This window comes from Polyodon spathula, chromosome 11 (genome assembly GCF_017654505.1).
Source record: "Polyodon spathula isolate WHYD16114869_AA chromosome 11, ASM1765450v1, whole genome shotgun sequence".
In the NCBI taxonomy this organism is placed as follows: domain Eukaryota; kingdom Metazoa; phylum Chordata; class Actinopteri; order Acipenseriformes; family Polyodontidae; genus Polyodon; species Polyodon spathula.
Window position 1 is genome coordinate 28,945,468 of NC_054544.1, and position 20,945 is coordinate 28,966,412.

Sequence of the window (20,945 nt, forward strand, 5' to 3'; positions counted from 1 at the left end):
TGCTCACATATAATTAAATTTTACCTGCACGTGAAGTGCTGTGCAGTCCTTGTGCCTAAATACTAATATGCATTTTAAACACTTGTGCGCATAACCCATATTATATCCCATGTACCAACTACAATACACCAACATTAACACAACACACGCAACATTTAAAACAGAAATACACACAGGGACAGGGCAACATTGCCACAGTTCTGTACTTAATTCATTCAAGTCAGTGTTTTACAGCAAATAGGTTTGATGCACACTAACAAAATAGTACCTTTGATAACATGTTAACGGTATAAATGAGGACAAATAGTTACACGATTTCTGAAATCTCAGATGGTAATAGACTTTGTGCAAAACGATTATATATATATATATATATATATATATATATAATATATATATATATATATATATAAATGTGTCTCACAGAGAAAAAAAAAAATCTAACTACTTAGATTCGTCGGGGGTCTACCGTTCTGCAATGTCACAGTCGCCGCACACAAGTCAAGTCTTTAACCAGCTACTGGGAATGCTGGACCAGTGAGTACAATACCAGTCTCTTAATGCACACCTCCTGTACAGTATGTATCACAGATGGAATCAAGATTCTGGTTACATAGCTGTTTCAGACATTCCACCTTTTAATTAGGCTAATTTCCGTACTGGTTTTACTAAAAAAAAATTTGAGTGAGTAGTTTTAAAAAAAAAAAAATTCATTTTTGCAAATCAAGTTTATTTGTTCTCATTGAAGTAGGAGCAACCTTTTTCATCTACAGCAGTAGGCTCTTTCAATCCTTTCCAGTTCTGGACTTTGTTACAACCAGGTTCTGGAACATTGAATTTAAAATATAGAATTGCACTGGAATGGACTGAAAGAGACACAATCAAGACAATAACCGAACAACCTTAAGTGATAATTACAGCAATATATCTTACAGAAGGTAAGAACATGGATTTTCAAAGCTTGGTTATTGTCACTCTTTTAAATGTGAATTCTGCAGTGATTCAAGTCCAGTTGTTTTGCCGTCCCTTGTTTCTCAGAACCTCCTTTCACTCGGTTCAGCCGATCGAGCTGGACTTCAGTGAGACTCCTGAGAGTGACTATCCCGGGAACACGATTCAGATCAGCATGGACTGCATAACCATGCAGGACCGGGAAGAGGCAGACCCCCTGTGGGTGAGTAAGTGCCACAGCACCAGCCTGCCCCAAACCCTGCGTCATTTAGAAACCGAAAATTAACAAGGGGGGTGGGGTGGAGAATCTATTCTGGCTCTGAGACTCTTTCCAATAAATGACACTCAAGTTAAATATAATAAAAATGATATATATATATATATATATATATATATATATATATATATATATATATTATGCTTTATCGTTGGTAAAAAATAAATAAAACAAACATGCTTGTAATTTTCTAAGAAGTGTTGCATGGTTGTTTTTCTCAATTTGAATGCATGCAATAAGAGTAGATACTGTATAAACTGATGCAACAGGTTGAGATGTTGTTGCACCACCATGGAAAACAAGAGTAGGTTCCTTCAGTACTAATTTGCCTACTGGAGATAGCAGTATCATTTTACATGACAAAATTCAAGCATGTGACTTCTCTAGTCTTCAAACATTACTTAGATGCCACCCCACCCACTGCATCTGAACCGCTTGCTTAGAATCGTTTGCCTTTTAGTTGGAACTCTTTCTGTTTTTAACCATAGCAAGTACATTTAAAGGGGATTAACTTTTCGAATACAACCCAAACATGTTGGTAAGTCCCTGCAGATAAAGTGTCCGTTGGAATTTCATAATGAAGCTTCACAGTTCTGCAGTGCAGATCGTGGGGTTCCCCTGTTCATGCATTCACTCAGCCAGCCCAGGTGCCTTTTCTATTAGCGTTACCACCGTCACCGACTGTGCTTCAGACCAATCAGAGCGTGAACGTTGTTACATCTTTCCGAATTAAAGCTTTCTCCAGAAACAGTACAAGCAAGTTGCTGAAAGAGGAACAGGTTTTGGGCTACTAGTTTGGGTCATGATGCTAACATCTCGCAGCCTCCAGCAATGGTGAACGGAGGAAGAAAGAGTAGAAACGCAGTCAGGAGCCTTGGATAGACTGGAGCTTGTTTGAGCCCTTCTCTCCTTACAAGGCATACTACTTCTGGAGGCCATACAACTGAAGTATAAACGTTTGGCTTGGAGATATAGGAATGGTTTGGGGACCTGCAACAGAAAAGGAGATGGGACATGTCGGTGTAAGTTTTACTTTTTGTCTTTCTAAAGAGTAATCTAAGTCAATTTTTATAATTTCTATTTTATAAACTGTAATGGTTAGTGTATAGGGGAAAAGCACAAAGTGTCTGCAGTTTTTAACAGAGGTTTGGATAAAGAGGAACACATCTTCTGCATATATCTAAAATCTAAACTGGGAGGGGAGCAAAAAATACTGGGTATTCCAGGATTTTAAAAAATAGTTTTGTTCAGTGTGTTTAATATTTTAAAGGTTGAGTATCTGATGTAGTTTGAAGGTTATTTACCATGTGAGCTCAATCAGAATATATGTAGGCATTTCCTGTGAAGCATAATTGATGTGAACACCATGTGGAAAATAGCCTGTTTAGCAAGGGCAGGCTTGGGAGCTGATAATGAGGGCCCTGTACATTACAGGACACGTACCGATTCTACCTTCTGATTTCCTGCCGATTTCAACCTCAGTGGCAGCTAAAATAGATGTAAAATCTTGCGGAAGGCTTAATACACCATCTTTGTTAAACAAATGAGAATCTGAAAAGTCTAGTATCAGACTTTATGGAAAGGGCTGTACTGTAAACTAGGCACCATTAAGTACAGCAAACCCCTATAGAAGAGGCAGAGAACCACTGATCTAAGCAAGATTTGAAGCATTCTCCCTGCAGGTGAGGCATATCGGTATGATGAAGCCGACCCATTAATCCACTCCGCCCCCACCCCCTCTCCTGCCCTCCAGCAGTAAGGCGTTATCCAGGGAGCATGCCAGCAGTTAGCAGCAGCAGCAAGCACAGTAACTGTGAGTTGGCTGTTTGCAAGTGCAGAAACAGCCTTGCTCTCACAGTATGATTATTACAGCACATGAGCTGACGAGCATCCTTTTGAACAAACCTTTAACTGGGCATAGCCCTTTCCTTTTTTTTTGCAATAGGCGTGCCTCTTTATTGCTCATTAGAATACAGCTTGCAGTTCAGTGCCACAGGGGACATGTTTGTATTGTGTGGGGTTTATGTTCAATCTGAAATGCCTTCTCTTGTTTTTCATGGCCGCGGGGCAGCAATTTAAAGCAGCACCTGCCGCCCTGCTGGGATTTCAGCGCTCGTCTGTCACTGGGTGTCTGCTTACTGGAGGAGAAGGAGGAGGAGGAGAGGTGCACAGGGCAGAATAACATGAAGGAATTTAGCAGAAACGGTGGCAGGGGAAACATAATATCTTCTACAAACAGCTGATTTTATAGAAAGATAAAGGGCAAATCAGCTGGTGTGTGGGGCTCGGAGAATGCAGGGACGTTCATTCGCCCCTCTGTTAGTGAGACTGTTACTGTCCTTTCAAATAGTTTCATAGCTTAGATTGTGCTTTTCACTGACAAAGTGAAGAAGCAGTTATCTCGGGCTACAATTCCACTTGAGATAGGAATCTCCCCTCCCAGTACACACACACTGCCCTCCAACAGTGATTACGACATCCTTAGAGCTTATATACCCTATAATGTTACCTTACAAAAACACCATAGGTATTTATTGCAGGTGCTGTGCTGATATTTAGAATCTTAATATTTTTTTTGTCCTCCTTTAGCAGCAATCATGCTGATAACACTGGAGAAAAGCTTTGACAGGTTACCCGCACTGTGTCCCAGAACTCTTCCTGTGCCGTATATTTATTTTGTAACATTTTTAGGGAAGTCTATGACACTGAGCTGTGGCTTGGTACACTATTCTGGTAGACATAGTTGCATGTGATCAATTATAAATAGGGTTTTTTAACTAATAAAATATAGTCCCAGCTATCCAAAAAGAAATATACCAGAACAGTAAAGAGCAAAGGAACTGTACTGTAAATAGCTAGAGCGGAGATGTGGAAATGGTTTGTAATAAGCTTGCCCAGTTGCAATCAGGCAGTATGACTGGGGGAGCCTCATTGCTTATGGCTGTTAATGCTTCTGTGTGTTCTGGAGTGTTCTGAACACTTTGAATTACACTGACAAGCCTAACTTGAAGACCTGACTTGGGAGTCGTGAGTGTGTGAGTGTGTGTATGTGTATTTTGTAGCTTTCCTTTTCTGCAAACAGCTTTCAAAAAAAGCTGTTTGGTCCCCCTTTCTGTGGGTGCTGCTCTGACCAGTCACTTGGTTTTGCTTATCAAGTGAAGTCCCTTGTGCTTTTAGTGCTCAGTAAGACATGCATTCAATGGGCACGCTTCTTGTGTGAGCAGGTTGTAATAGAAACAGACCTGCATGGGTTCAGGTGAGACTCTTGTTTTCAGAAGAGGTGAAAGGCTTAACCCTTTCAGCACTAAGATAACTCTAAAAGAGCAAATTCATGAGTTTCACTGGAAAACAAATGTAGACAGGCACACAAAACATTAGTTTATTGACCTGCTGACCTGAGTGCAGCTATCTGTCTACCTGTAGCCGGGTATGTAGAGTTCAAAGAGTAGATGTTGCCTTCTAAAAAGATGCATACTAACACACCCACCCCCCCAAAAAAACAACTCTGATATTTAAAACTAAAATCAAAAAAACTCTCTGTTTTAAAATTCCCCCATAAGAACCTTTCAATCCTAATAATAGTAATTATTATAGAAATAAGCGTTTTTAGTTTAGTTAATTTTCTTGTAAACCAATTAAGGGAATGCATGTTTATTTTTTGAATTATTTAGATTTTAGATTAACATGATGCTATACCTGGTTGCTGTTGTGGGAAGCCATTACAACCGCAGTCACATGGTTCAAAACCACTGGCCTGATTTAAGTCTCCATTCCCAGTTAGATCCCCTTAGTGGGGAGACTGGTGTGCTGGGAAGGGGTGAGCCTTGATGGGCCTTTTCTCGTTCCCAAACATTTCTTCTGTCATGTTAATTAGCCATGAACCATCGGGGTGTGGAAAATGCTTTTCCTTGCAGCATGAATGACCTGGGCTGAACCTCGCTGACCCCCACCGCCCCAGCAAAAGGTAAAGCACAGCAGGTGAAAACCTTTCATTTGGTAGCAGTTTTGTTTTCTACAGTCTATAGTGTTGCAGTATGTCACTACTCATTCGTAACGATTAAACATTCAGTAGAGTTACATTTACAAATACTGAAGGAACATAGACAAACTATTAGTCAAAGTGTTGGTGATTGAATTTGTAACTTTGTTGTGGTTTTTTTTGTATTTCTAAAAGTATGTCAATGCTGTACAGTACTGCTCAGTTTCCTTTTGTCCCTTTAACTTTTAATAATGTTTCCTGGACAGATCACCTGCTACAACTGAAGGTGTATCCTGGATTATGAATAGTTCTTCAATAAATTAATTACTCCTCATCATTTTAACAGATGTAATTTTAGCTTTACTAATAATGATCATAATGAAGCAACTGTGATGAAATAATGATCCTTGTGGGTAAATTCTGGGTAAGTTATATATGTAAAAGCATATCGTAGTAAATGGACTAAAAGGTTTCTCAAATAGCTCATAACGGAGGCCAAGCCCCTATGCCCCCATCACACGCTAACTGGTTTTACATTCATGTTTTCTGAGTTTCGATGGAAACTGGGCGAGGAAGTGGATTCCTCTTTTTTACCGTGCTTGCAGCCCGGTTCATTGGAGAAGTCGTCACAGAGCTACCTCTCAATAACAGCCAGGGCAAAAAGCTTTTGTTACCCTTAACCTGTTTCCTGGTTCGGTGTTGTGAGAAATGTCAGGTTATGTTGTAAGGTAATATATCTCCCCTCAAGTTTAAAACCTCAATGTCTGTCTGAGAACTGTCAGAACAGGGACCTCCCCGGACATGGGGGTGGAGCGATGGGGGGAGGTAAGGAAAATAGAGAGACAGGTGGAACCGCTTCATATCCAGGGTCTTGGGGCCATGCATCTTGTGTTATTCACAGCGTTTCAAAGTGCTGCAGTTTTTTCTCCACTTTTTAACTCTTGTTTTTTTTTTTTTTTTTTTTTTAAAGGAGAACTTGGATTATACTCTATTACTTGTAAAATCAATCAATGTTTTACCCCTTTTAAAGAATGTTGTACTGGTAAAAGCTTAAAAAATAGCCCAGTGAGTTTTAATTATAGTTAAACATTCAAAAAACTATCTAAATAGTGCATTTCAATGGAATGTTGGGGTTTTGACAATTATTGTCAACCTGCATTTTACTGAGCTTTTACAGTATAATCGTAAATCTCGAAAAACTACTCACTTCTAAATCTTTTGTAGTCAATTTTGTATTACTTTAGTATAAATACATGTTAATTTGGATTCATATGTTGTTTTTTTCTGACTTTATGTGAACGAAAAGACACACATTTGCCCGTTTTCCCATTGGAAATAGTGATATTTTGAAATAACACTGTCCTGGTCACAAAAGCAAAGTTTGTGGGGAATAATAGCCATTTTCTATACTTTTGAGGCATAAGCAATTAGGAAATAACACTTACTACCCAGGAACAATAAATAAATAAATAAATTGTTACACAGTGTTATTAGGTACTGTGTGTGTTTTTATTTTATTTTTTCCTTCTTGGAAGTCTTCAAGGCTACCTTGTTATTTCAGATCACAGAGCTGCTGTATTTTGTTACAGCTGACTTTTAGTGGCTTAAACCACTAAAAGGGCGCATTAGCCTGTCTAAAAAAGCAGTCGAAATAAATAAATACTTTTATTAGTCTGTGCAGGTGGAACTGTTAACTTTTACCATAACATCAAACAATCAATTACAAATATGAATAAATTGAAAGAAACACCAAGACCAGATTTTCTTTAATCATTCATTACCTCTTTTTTTAACTGCATTCTTAAGTATTCTAAAGTTTCTTTGTTTTTCATTTTATGATCTAAAGAAAGAATTGTTTGTTTATTTAAATCAGCATATATTTCCGTATATACTCTTTATCTGCTTCAAAGCTGACGATTTATGGGTGAATGGATCAGACATTGGAAAGATACCTTTTTTTTCTAAACCTGTGTCTGCTTTACTATTCTTGAATTTTATTATTCAATTTTTGCACCTTTTAACATAGAATAGAATTCCAGCATTGCAGCAGGTTTGTCCTTTTTTGCTGTGCTCCTCACTCGCTGTGCTTTTCAGAGGTGTTCCTGAAACCCTCAACTTGCAATTAACTTACAAACTACATCCCTGCAATAAACTCCACCAGTATAATGTGAGCAGTTTGTTCAGGTGCAGCGTGCAGAGAGCCACATATTGATGTGTTTTTAATTATTGCATAGCAAGTAATCCACTTGTTGGACCACCCTCAGTTTTTCTCTCTCGTCGCCCTATTAGATGTTGATTGGGGTGTCTTTCCTGAGAAAGGAAATCTGATACCATGTCATTAGGGATCAAATGCAGTTTTCAGATGAGTGGGTGTTGGAGACATGTGAAAAGGATTTCTGGTGGTCATAAACCTGTATCCATTCAACACAACTAAAACCACTGTCAGCTTTCTCAGACTCGACTTAATTATGAACATCTCTCGAGTAACACCAAGGACTGGTCATATCTCTTATCAGTGTAAGGACATTCAAACAAGAGCCTGCATTATACATTGCTGGCAGCGATATGCAACTCTTTGAGGGATAACTGATTCTTTCGTCCTGTTCATGGCACTGGAGGAGTTAAAGAGTGTGCAAGTAATGACTATTTATTATTTCCTTTTGAAGTTTAAAAAACTGAGCTGAGATCATATTTAATTACCCGTTCTGTCATTCTATATCATACATGACAAAGCCTTGCCCATAAGTTTTGGTTTAGTGTTTCTTAGTTTTGAGTATGAAATCGAGTTGGTCTTTGAGACTGGTTGAGTTGGTATAAAGCCAAACGACTTACCTGAGAGCTACAGTAATGGGGTTGTAGCCACAAACTCTCAACATATTGTTTACTGATAGACTGTTCTTTTGAAATAGTAGCTTGAGTTTATATATGTGTGTGTGTGTGTGTGTGTGTGTGTGTTTCCTAGACCGATCTAGTCCATGCTTTTTCAGCTTGACATTTTAATAAATGATCATCTGTCAAATTTTCACAAAGCTGCACATGTGGTTACCATGAATTGGCAGTTGCTGTTTAAAAAAATTGGCAAACACTGGACAAAAATACAAAAGATGAATTATCTGTTTTAACCCGGTAATGCCCTAGCAGTTTAGTATGGAGAAAATCTTCTGTGTTTGATGTACAGTAAATAGTCACCAGTCCTGGTACCAAATACAAAATTAGAGATATTCGCAATGGAAATGTGTTTCCCATGTATGTGTTGGCTTTTGAGCCTGGATTTCTAAACACAGTATTCTGCAGAAGGTGGCTCAGCATTGTGCCTTACTGTATGTGATAGATTTCCAGAAAACGTTTGACAAAGTCCTGCATAAAAGATTAATTCTCAAACGGAACACAGTAGGGATTCAAGGAAATGCATGCATATGGATTAGGGAGTGGTTAACATGTAGAAAACAGAAAGTACTGATTAGAGGATAAACTGATCTAGACAACTTCAAAACTTCAAAATGATCTAGACAACATTCAGAACTGGGCAGACACATGGCAAATGACATTTAATAGAGACAAGTGTAACATACTGAACGCAGGCAATAAAAATGTGCATTTTAAATATCGTATGGGAGTTACTGAAATTGAAGAAGGAATCTATGAAAAAGACCTAGGAGTTTATGTTGACTCAGAAATGATTTCATTTGGACAATGTGGGGAAGCTGTAAAAAAGGCCGTTATATATCAGAATTATTCTTAGTTTAAACGGCATGGCATATGCAGACAGGCTAGAAGAATGGAATCTATTCAGTCTTGAAGAAAGATGATGACACGGCAATCTGATTCAATCATTCAAAATTCTTGAACCAAGGGACTTTTTCAACCTGAAAAAAAAGAAACAAGGACCAGGGGTCACAAATGGAGATTAGATAAAGGGGCATTCAGAACAGAAAATAGGAGGCACTTTTTTTACAAAGAGAATTATGGGAGTCTGGAACCAACTCCCCAGTAATGCTGTTGAAGCCTGGGATCCTTCAAGAAGCTTTTGATGAGATTCTGGGATCAATAAGCTACTAACAACCAAATGAGCAAGATGGGCCGAATGGCCCCCTCTAGTTTGTAAACTTTCTTAAGTTCTTATGATAGACCGCGTGGCTTTGGGTCCATTTTGACACCTTTTTACAAGCATTTATCTTCATCATGCAAGATCTCTGTACACAGCTAATTGTAAAATATCCAAGCACTTTTCAGAAAAAAAGTATTCTTTAGTAGGGCCTGAAGTGATGCAGTGGACACAGTATTGCGTTTTATTTATTTTACATTCCAAAACAAGTAAAAACGGTTAGAATAATAAAGGTGTAGTTGGCTCAGTGTAGGCTGTGTTTAATTCCTTGTGCGTGGATTTCATGATTGCTACTGTCCTGAGGTTAAGGAATGTGTGTGAAACCCTGTTTATGTGCCAGTGCTGGATTTTCTCAGGGATGGCGTTGTTTTTAAAGAGCAGAAGTGTCCCATGGGACTGTCACCCATAGCGTTTCGGGCCAGGCTTTTTTCACACAGTGCTTTCTGCCAGTTGCCCTCCAGCAACTCTTGATAGCATCACTAAACCTTAAACAAAAGTTCTCACCAGGAAAACTGTTGACAGAAGTTCAACCTGCCAATTTAACTTTTATTACGAATTGTTGCTGCATTCATGGTTGCATAACACAGTATGAGAACTTGGTATTTGGCAAAACCACAACTGTGTTTTTTTTTTTTTTTTTTTTTTTTTTATTTACCTGCATTGTTTTATTATTTAGTCAGTCTCTCATCACTTGCCAATTGGAATGATGCATTTCCTGCAGGAGAACTTCATGCTGTGGTAATTAAAGTGACCCCGAGCCTGTCTGCACTTATAGGACCAGCAACAGGTACTGCAGATAGCATCGTGTCACTCAAAACCAAGAAGTTATCAGTAAAGTTTCAAATGCATGCTTCTTCAAAGCATTTGTAGCGTCTGTCAGTGCTGGTCGGAAGCTCCTGTGGCTGTAGAATGTGGTTTTCAAGCTTGAGTAGCATGAATCGGGATCACAATCTGGTGTGTGTGTGTCATCACGAGGGTGTATGGAGTTGTCACAAAGACGGCTGTAGTAGGTGACATCAGACCAGAACCAGGAACAAAGAAATAAACAACAGAGAGGTGGAATTTGGTGAAGCTGAGTGATTGTTTTTGCTCAGCATTTAATAATTGAACAGACAGAAAATAAAAGGTTGTAAAGACAAACAAAACACAGGACACGGTACTTTCGCCATAGAGACAAACAACGGACTACACAGGCAAACACGACGAGCTGATATTTTAACTATTCTTATTATTGTTACTTCCGTCTCCAATCCCGTTCTCCACTCACCGAACACACAACCCCGAGTGAGTGAAAACATGTTGCTTTAATGCAGCTGTACCGAGACTCGATTGCTAATATATCATTCAATTGGAGTCTCGGTACAACTGCACGTGAATTAATAAAGTGCAATTCCCTGTGCTCGCATATTATTACATTGTACCTGCACATGAAGTGCTGTGCAATCCTTGTGTTTAAATACAAATATACATTTTAAACCACTTGTGTTACACAGACCCATTTATATCCCATACACCAACATTAACACTCTATACATAACATACAACACAAATAAATGCAAAGCACACCTGGCCTCAACGGCCACCTCCCCCCTTAAAAACCCAGCAGTAGAGGTCAAAGTCTTGGGCCGGGAAGGAAGGCTTCAACTGGCCCATGGCTGAAAATGCTGTCAGCTCCCCTGCCAGTAGTGGCATGGCTGACAGCATGGTGGTCCACTCCCGCAGCGGAAAAGCTGTTTTGTCTCGTTGCACCCCTGGCAGCGGAAAAACTGCTGAGGAAGTTTTGTAAAACAGGTCTGCTGACAGCTTCCAGGCTGACTCATTCAGCCGGGGCAGTCCTGGCAGCGAAAAGGCTGCTGAGGAAGGTGGTCTCCTGACCTCTTCCCCCTTCTTCATAGCCGGCAGCTCCCTCTGGTGGGACTCCGGCCACACTGACCCCCTGCCGGCTGCCCGAGGCGAAGGCAGCAGTGGACCCTCGGGAGAAGAACTCGGGAGGGGAGTCCCTGGCCATAGAGGCGGCAGCAGGAGTTCCACTTCTCCCTCGTACCCTGCCACTGGTGGCTCCACAGGCAATGTGGAGACAGAGGCAGCCCCTGGTGATGCGGAGCAGCAGGCAAGCCCGGGCAAAGAGAGGCAGGCATCCCCGAGTGATGATGTGAAGGCATCCTTGGGTGGTGTCGTGCAGACATCCCCCCGAGCGATGATGTGTGGGGAGTCAAGACAAGCTGGGGTGCGGGTTTTGGCCCTCTTCTCGGCCACTGCGACTCTTCCCCGTGCTTCCCTCAGCAGCCTATGCAAGGGCAGCTGAGGACCGCCAGCATCTAGTCCTTTTCCTTCTGGTGAAGGGATAGGCAGCTCCTGCTCCTCTGCTCGTGATGGTGGGGGAAGTGATACCAGCAGACATTCATGCAGGAGTGCAGGGGAAAGAAAGACCTGACATTCAGAGCTTAGGAAAGGGAACCAGTGGATCCTGATGTCACTGTGACACTCTGCAGGCGTAAGATGAAATCGCTGATTGCGTATCAATATTGGGGTGCGGGGCCCCCTTTATAGTCACATGCTGACAATGTCCCTCTCGCTCTGTTTTGTCCATGATGTAGAAATCTTTATGGCTTCATTGAAGCTGCACAACAACAAAAGCAAGGGCACTTCATTTTGAATTTAGTTTGGCACTTGTTTCCAACACTATAGAACACAGAGACGGGGAGGGAAAAAAAACACCTTTGTGAACGTGTCCCCTGCTGTATGTATGTGTGCATCTGCACAGGCTGAGCCACATGCCACCAGAGGGGATTCTGGAACTCTGCCAAAAAGCGTGCCATTGAGGCCAGGTTTATTGGGCTTTGTTGATACGTTGCCATAGTATTGCGCTGATGAATTCACAAACTATAGATGACATTGTGATGTATTTGGAACGAATTAGCTTGACCTGGTTTGTTTGCAGTATAAGGTACATTTATGAAATCAACCAATTTTATTAAATTGGAAATAATATATGTTCCATGAAAAGCTTCATTACAGCTGCCTGTTTTAGGAAAATTTGTGTGTATGTGGGATAATTGTTTATTAAAATAGATACTTTCAATACTATGTGCATTTAGGTATCCTAACACGCACACAAAGACAAGTGCCTTTGGGCTTAATGTTTGTCTCTCTGTGAAATGGCTCTAAAGAGATTAAGGTAATGCTATTTGGAATTGATTAATGGAGAAACTGAAAGCAGCACATTAATAGCATGTATTGAAAGCCTTTGGTGAGCAGGAGGAAGCATTCAGATTTTTATAAGTCCTTTCATTATCCTTTAAGGGTCTTACCTCAGTCCTTCCTCTGTTAGGCTGCTGTATATTATAAAGGAGAGGGCCAAAAAAACTGGTTTTAGGAATACATACCTGGAGGGGTAGGGTGTGGTGTGCTGGGGGATTGAGGTTTGTGACTCCTGGCCTCAGGATATCCAAGCTTGTTTGTGTTAGTTTGTTTTCCAGCAGGTGATGCACGTTCTAATGGGAACTTTGTCGTTTCTTTATTTTGCTCCACCCACCAGCCTGCTAACGCAGCCATATCAACAAGTCCTCTGCATTGTGGTGAAAGCCAGTTCTCGCTATTTTGGGTGACACAGCAGATCTCTGAATGGTGTAACACCACAGTTTGCTCTAGAAAGTGTGTGTGTGTGTGTGTGTGTGTGTGTGTGTGTGTGTGTGTTAAACGAACCGCAGCTGTAGTGTCAGCAATGCCCTTTGCCCCTTCAGTATGTACCACTGTTTAGACTAAACTCTCTACTGCCGCCTCTGAAAAACTGACTGATGCCTTGGTCAAAGAGGAGAGGTTATTTTAGACCCGAGACAGTATTAATCCTCCAGTGGCAGCTGCCCGAGACAGCTCGGCAGATCTGAAAGAGGAGTGGATTGATTCAGTTCTGTTTCCACTCTCTTCCTCTGTTTCTTCAGCACTACCTGAGGTATTGGGAGGGGGGAGATATTAGCTCTTTAACCCTGAGGGCCGCTGTATAGACACAAGGCTTAACACACACATGGATCTGGCGTGTGGGCACATTCTTCAGAGATCGCAGGTCAGGCAGGGAGAGAGCCTTGCCTGGTTGAAGACACACTTCTTCGCAGGGAGGGGTGCATCTCCAGGTTCCTCTGAAACTCAAATGCAGGACACCTGGCAGGGCCAGAGCTTGGCAAGCACACGCCACAGTGTGGAATCTGGGGCTGAGATGCCGTTAACGTTTATAACTGGATTCTTTTGTCCAAAGGAACTCTTTATTTGCATTATTAAAGTCATGAATGTCACCCCACTTTCCTGCTTTGTCTTCCTCTTTCCATCTTGGGAAAATAAAAACAAAAACAAGCGTATGTTTAAAGAAGCACACGCTGGAATGTTGAGGTTTTTCATTTGATTAAACTAAATAAGTAGGTACTTTGTTGGATAAAGCCCATTAGTTGTCTGTTTGGGTGTGTTTATTAGTTACATTATCAATCTATAAAGCATTTCAATAAAATCAGCTAATTATATTTAATTGTTAGCAACTTTTTAGAAAAACTACATGGGCCTGCTAAATTTCTAATCTTTTTTTTTTTTTTTTATCTCCAAATAAACTAAGTTTTAAGCACCCTTTTATATACAGTGCCTATAGAAAGTCTACACCCCCTTTTTCACCTTTTTGTTGCCTTATAGCCTGGAATTAAAATGCATTAAAATGTTTTTTTTTTTTTTTTTTCAATTATCTATACATCCTACCCCACAACTTCATAAAAATAAAAACTGAAATAGCTTGGTTGGATAAGTGTCCACCCCCCTTGTAATATCAATCCCAAATTAGCTCAGGTGTAACCAATCGCCTTCAAAATCGCACACCAAGTTCAGTAGCCTCCACCTCTGTTAAATTATAGTGATTCACATGATTTCAGGATAAATTCAGCAGTTCCTGTAATTTCTGCTGGGTAATCCAATTCAAAGCAAAGATTCAACCATGAGCACCAAGGCGCTTTAAAGAGAACTCCGGTACAAATTGTTGAAAGGTACAGATCAGAGGAGGGTATAAAAAAATATCAAAGGCCTTAAATATCCCTTGGAGCACGGTCAAGACGATTATTAAGAAGTGGAAGGTGTATGGCACCACCAAGACCCTGCCTAGATCAGGCTGTCCCTCCAGACTGGATGACCGAGCAAGAAGACTGATCAGAGAGGCTTCCAAGAGGCCAATGGCAACTTTGCAAGAGCTACAGGCTTTTATGGCCAAGATTGGTCAAAGTGTGCATGTGACAACAATATCCCAAGTACTCCACAAATCTTGCCTATATGGTAGGGTGGCAAGAAGGAAGCCATTACTCAAGAAAGCCCACCTTGAATCCTGTTTTGAAGTATGCAAAAGAATACTCAGGAGATTCTGTAACCATGTGGCAAAAATTGAACTTTTTGGCCTAAATGCAAAGTGTTATGTTTGGCACTAACCCAACACAGCGCATCACCCAAAGAACACCATCCCTACTGTGAAGCATAGTGGTGGCAGCATCATGTAATGGGGACTGGGGCACTTGTCAGAATAGAAGGGAAATGAGTGGAGTAAAGTATAGAGAGTCCTTGTGGAAAACCTGTTGCCCTCTGCAAGGAAGCTGAAACTGGTTCGGAAGTTCACCATTCAGTATGGCAACGACCCAAAGCACACAGCCAAAGCTACACTGAAGTGGCTAAGGAACAAAAAGGTAAATGTCCTTGAGTGGCCCAGTCATAGCCCCGACCTAAATCCAATCTTAAATTTCTGGCATGACTTGAAGATTGTTGTCCATCAACTCTCCCCAAGGAACTTGACAGAGCTTGAACAGTTTTGTAAAGAAGAATGGTCAAATATTGCCAAATCTATATTGGAGACTTAACCAATTATGATCTTTCAGTTTTGCATTTTTAATATATAATTTTTTTCTCAATAAAAACGTTTTTTCCATTAACAGTGTTGTGTATGGTGTGTAGATAAGTGGAAAAAAATCCTCATTTAAATGCATGAAACTCTGAGGCACTAACACAACAAAATGTGAAAAAAGTTCAAGAAGTTGTACACTTTCTATAGGCACTGTGTGTGTGTGTGTGTGTGTGTGTGTGTGTGTGTGTGTGTGTATATATATAGATATATATATATATATATATATATATATATATAGTGGATATTGTATATTAAGTCTGTAAAGCCACTGGGCATGCCAGTTGATTGCGGAGGCCTATTGATTTATGTTGTTCGCAGGAGGTCGCCGAGGAAGAAGTCATTGCAATATGCGAAAGAGGTGCTTGTTTAGTTTGTTGCTGGTTAGACCATCAGTTAAGAAAAAGGCGAAGCCAGCAGATAAAGTGATGCCCTGGGGAATGGTGTTTCAGCAAGGAGGGATCTGGGGAGCAGAAGAATGTTATCTGTAGCCTGTGTTGTGCTTAAAGGGCAAGATGGTGTTATTGCTGAGCCGCTCCAATATCCTTGGGGGTGGGGGGGTGGGGGGGGTGGGGGGGGTGGCCGCCCTAGCCCTAGCCCTAGCCCTAGCCCTAGCCCTAAATATTTTAAAGATCATTAAGGTTAGGTAACCAGTTCATAATCTTCCAAGTGTCTTCGCGATAGGAGAAGCTAAGGTTCATCTTTCGAAAGCATAAGCATGTTTTCTGAGAACAAGATTTTTTTTTTTTTACTTTGCTGCAATGAAGGAGCACTGCAGTTATTGTTCCTAGATAGTTGATTGTTCACATATTTCATCTGCGCTCACTTGATTCAAAACAGGGCCCTAGGAACGTATTTGTTTTGTTTGTTTGTGTTTTGCTTTTATTTATTTACTGGACTCAATCACAGAGACCTCTTTATTCAAACAAACAGGCTGAGGCGTTCAGACGGAAAGTTGCCACTCTCATTTTTCTTCCTTTGATTTTCATTGCACGTTTCTTTAAATAAGCAAAGATACATTTTGATGAATACAAAAAGTATTGTTATTTAAAAGAGTAAGCATGCCTCTTATAAAAGTTTAAAAACTTTGCAAAGTGTAAAGCTTACAAAAAGTATTGATTGCAAGAATCAGGCAAGATGTATTGCTATTGCAGTTCAACTTCATAAACTTAAATCCAGGTGAGCATTGCTCTGGAAAATGTAACCTCTTTCGATTACAAGGTAAATGGTTGAACTGTAGTTGTTCACAGCTTTGAACCACTTCTCAATGCATATTCATATTGCGTATGGAGAAAAACTGGGAGGTGGTGGATAGGGACAAAAATTGGAGTGGTGTTTTTTAGTGGCAGGACATTCTAAACTTTTAACAATATGGGAGAGGCCTAATGTGCAGTGCGGAGGCAGGTGAGAGATTGGACAGGTAAAGAAGAGCTAGTCCCTCCCCTTACCTCTACCTTGGGTAGGCTATATAAAGGAATCTCTTTAAATGCTCTATAGAAATACTTTACTAGTTCCATTGCACCTCTGTAGATCACACACCCAGAGACACTGATATAACTTGATAAACAGGGGACTACAGGAACTGAACCCTGGAGCCAGAGGAGCAAACAGCAGCTGCCCTGCTCAACCTAAGAGCTAACATGTTGTACCTGGAAAACTCCGCTCCAACGCAGTATAGTGAGGTAAGAAAAGGGGGTTCAGTGCTGCTCCCAGTGGGGGATTCAGGGGACGCAGTGTTTCAGGGGATTGTGTTTATTCTCAATGTGGATTGTGACTCCAAAGCTGGATGGAATTTGCAAATAAAGCTGAGGCCCTACTAGGAAGATTAGACTCTTAAAACTGGTTGAGACACTATTAGAATTTTAGCTGAAAGTGTGTTGTAATTTTGTGTCTCACTCTCTCTCTCTATCTCTCTCTCTCTGCTCTCTCTCTATATATATATATATATATATATATATATATATATATATATATATATATATATATATATATATATATATATATAGAAAGCATGAAAGCATGGATATTTAAAGTTGTATGTGTGGCTTCACAAGCATGAGCCTCATAATTTAACTGTATACATGCTTTTGTGAAAAAATTCTGAAGCAATGTGTGGAGAACATTTCCATTTAATGTGTGTCTTACAGTTTTAACAAATGTATGTAAAAGAAACCTAACACTAGAAATATGTGCTTTTATAAATAACAGAGCAGTTCACAAACAGACGTATTGCTTCGGACCATACAGATAATGCATGTAAAAGTACGTTATACTTTATGCTTTTGTAGAGGCATTACCTTTTAATAATGCTCTGTTGCATAGACTAGATGTAAACACCTGGAATGGAACGGTGTCCATGTACACCAGTCCCCACTGGCCTGTCTCATTAAATCAGATAGGCAATCTGCAGAAGAAATCAAAGCTGTTGACAACAAACAATGGTGATCAGAATCTTCTGGAAAAAGGTGCAACTCCAGGGTAGACCTGGAAAGCTGAGGGCATTTACAGTAGAGCCCATTACCAAACTGGTGACGTGCTCAGCAAAACAACTGACAAAGAAAAGCTGTCTGGTCTTGAAATGGAGGCTAGGCATTAACATGGGGCTCTTGCTGGAGAACCCAACAGCTGTTGCTTCATTCTATTTGTTTGTTTTATTGCAATTTATTGACATGATAGTCATTGATATTTTGAATGTACTACTTGTTGATTTTATTGTACTTTGTGATTTGGTTTATTTATTGATTTTTTTTCTTTATGTGGCTTTGGCTTCGCTTAGTATATTAGAATCCTATATTCTATAATAATGTTTAAATCTTTTATATTGGGTGGATTATTTGTGTTTTGGTATGTTTTGATCATAGTAGTTTTTGAGCCCCAGACCTCTTGTTATATGAAACCCTAACTGTACTCTTAAACAATATATGTTTTGCTGCCAGATTACCTTGGATCCAGAACTAGAGTAGCTGTGACTGCTCTATAAAGTGGATCTGAAGCATCGGAAATGAACTTTAGAAAGTTCAAAGACTTTGAGAGATGAGCTGTGCTTTTTGTTCAGGTTGTTTGGACCCTAATATATTGTTACAGTATTTGATTGTAAAGCGGAATACAGGTAGGCAAATACTGCGGTTTCAGAGATCGCTGAAGATGCTATTTGCTTGTTGGAATGAATGGAGTGCCCTGCTGTGATTTTTTACTATGGTTAACAGGGAGAATTGGAAGTGCAAAAAAAAAATACAAATTAAAAAAGGGGGGCAACCTGTCTCCCACATTTTGAACTGAAAGGTTATGGTAGTTTGGTTGTCATTGAACTGTGTCCTAAAGTAGGAGAAAGCTTGCAATTCTTCCAGCATACTGGTCTCGTTTGACTTTACTTGACACTACATTTGGTGACCAAAGTGAATGGAGAGTGATGAAGGCCAATATTGTGGTTTTGTGTTTTTATCAACTAGGTTCTCTTAACTAGGTTGTTTTGAGCTGTGAAGTAGCTACAATGTGAAATGCACGAAGTTGACAGTAAAGGGATGCAGTGCATTCTGGGAAGCGCTCATTCCAAAATGTCGGGATACGATGCATGAACCTCTGTTTGAGGAGCCTGGGCATAGACCTGGGGTTTGAGTCTAGGATGAGTCCCACCCTGTGCAGTAAATTGCAGAGAACTGGTAGGTATAAAAAGCAATGGAAGTGTACCATTGTGTGGGTTTTTTTTAATTAATTAATGAATTAATTTATTTGTTTTACAAAGACCTGTATAGGAACCTGTATCTTTTAGAATGGGCACCATTTGACTTTTAAGGGTGCCATCTCAAAGTGATATTGTAAAGAGCTTTCCTGAATTTATAGTGGCCCTTATGAGGGATGCAAGGCTGCAATCGGAGCAAAAAGTCATATTTAAAACATATCGGTGGACAATACTGTATCTAAGACATTAAAAGAAGAGATCATGCAGATAATGTAGGCCATAATGCTGATGGCCTAATCATTGGCCTGAATCCAGGCATTCTTGCCGCACCCCTGGGAAAAGTAAATTGCTGTGAACTTGCTAATTACTACCTTTGCTGTTTCTTATTACAATCTGCATTGTTTCTCAGCCATTTAAACAGGTGCGGATCTGGGCTGTGATTGTCTTCAATAGGAGGGCGTGATCATTTTAACACAGTTAAATTCGGTGAGACTTGATAGGTGGAGCCATGAGCAGTCACTTCACTTTTAAGGCATTGGCCCTTGGCTCTTCCTTTAACATTATTTGCCCATCATGTTTCATGATGTCTGATCAAACTGTTCCGAGAACAAGAGTTAAAATAAACAAGAAAACACAACAACAATACTGGGCTAAAAACTTGAGTGTTGCCATGGTGATAGTACAGTATGTAGGGGTACCTTTAGTTCAGCCCATCCTTGACCCTGTAATACAATGGCAGACATACAGGATCACATTCTTATCAGTGTTCAGCACTGTTCTTTATTACAGCTAGCTATGTTTAGTCTCTTGTTTTCCAAAACACCCCCTAGTAACTACAGAGTGAGATCGGCACACTGGGGTAGGTGAGCCAGTCAGTGGAGCAGAGAGAGATCCGAACGCACGACATGTGTTTCCCCAACGTCAGTTACTCACTTTAGTATTTTACAGACTAGTATTGCAGTCTTGTTAACTTGATAACCAGCCTTTTTAAAAAGCTGATTTTATTCATGATAAACCTCCCCAGTTTGATTGTGGGTAAAGTAAAGGGGGACAGGTCAGAATAGTGATCAGAACAAGCTGCTTAAGGTATTTTTTAAGTAAAACTGTAAATAACGTGATGCTACCAAAGGCATTTGATTTTTCATTTGTTCTGCTGTCTTGACTGGGTATAATGTTTTAGGTAATGGACCTTATTTGTAGTTTTGGTTATTAATGCTGGTGATCCATCCAAACCCCCCAGTACTACCACACATATACACAGAGCAGAACAGAGGCACTCTACCCTCATTATACAATGCATAGGATGGATCACCATGGAATTTATCCCCCAGGGTCTTGCACAGTTCCAGGTGGTTTTACAGTCACTAACTGCTTTTAAGACCTTGGAAAAGTTTCATGTAGAATTGAAACTTGTGTGTTGTTTTTTGGGGTTTTTTTTGTTTAGTTTTTTGTTTTTTTTAGTCATTTTAAACCACTTTAAATATAGAAATACGTAAACAAATGCAGTGTGTTCTATTGTAGTGTATCCATGATTTATTTGCACATTTTGTATTTGCACAATTGTAATTATTGGTAGTAAGGTGCTATAAATATCTACAGTCCCTTGTCCCTTTGCCTACCAATGTGCATTTCCCTCGGTTCAGTGGATTATGTATCTTTGTGTCACCACTTTCTTAAGTTCCTTGATACAAGTGTAATCTGACTATAAGGAAACAAATCAATGTTTAATGTAATTTTCATATGTGTTTTATACCATTTCAAAGAAATGAGAAATGAAAATTGGCTGTTCCTTCCTGCCTTTCCCCTCCAGCGTTTACATTCTTTCCATGTGATGCTGCTGGAAAAGGTGTGGGTTATTCCAAGAACTCCCTACACCTTTTTTCTTTTTTTTTTAATAATCAAATTATTTCACATAGCAACTGGTTGGTGTAGTTTAACTTGCATTTTATTAGTAGTTTCAGTATTACATACGGTAATTGTTATCCTGGCAAGGAAAATGAAATAAATAACATCCCTATAATTACAAATGAAACCTAGCCC

The 20,945-nt window shown here is 39.9% G+C and overlaps 1 protein-coding gene across 9 annotated transcripts in view; it reads left to right on the forward strand.

The window, feature by feature from the left end:
• Positions 1–511: 511 nt before the first annotated feature.
• tp63 (tumor protein p63) overlaps positions 512–20,945 on the forward strand; it is a 41,601-nt gene continuing 21,167 nt past the window's right edge. For 5 of the 9 annotated variants that reach the window (XM_041263724.1, XM_041263725.1, XM_041263726.1 and 2 more), the window contains exons 1-2: positions 512–537; positions 1,039–1,174. In XM_041263724.1, the coding sequence (XP_041119658.1) occupies positions 527–537; positions 1,039–1,174 (147 nt within the window). In that variant the 5' untranslated portion in view covers positions 512–526. Of the gene's footprint in view, positions 538–1,038; positions 1,175–16,714; positions 16,909–20,945 lie in introns of those variants that run through there. The other 4 variants (XM_041263730.1, XM_041263729.1, XM_041263731.1 and 1 more) reach the window with 2 other exon arrangements.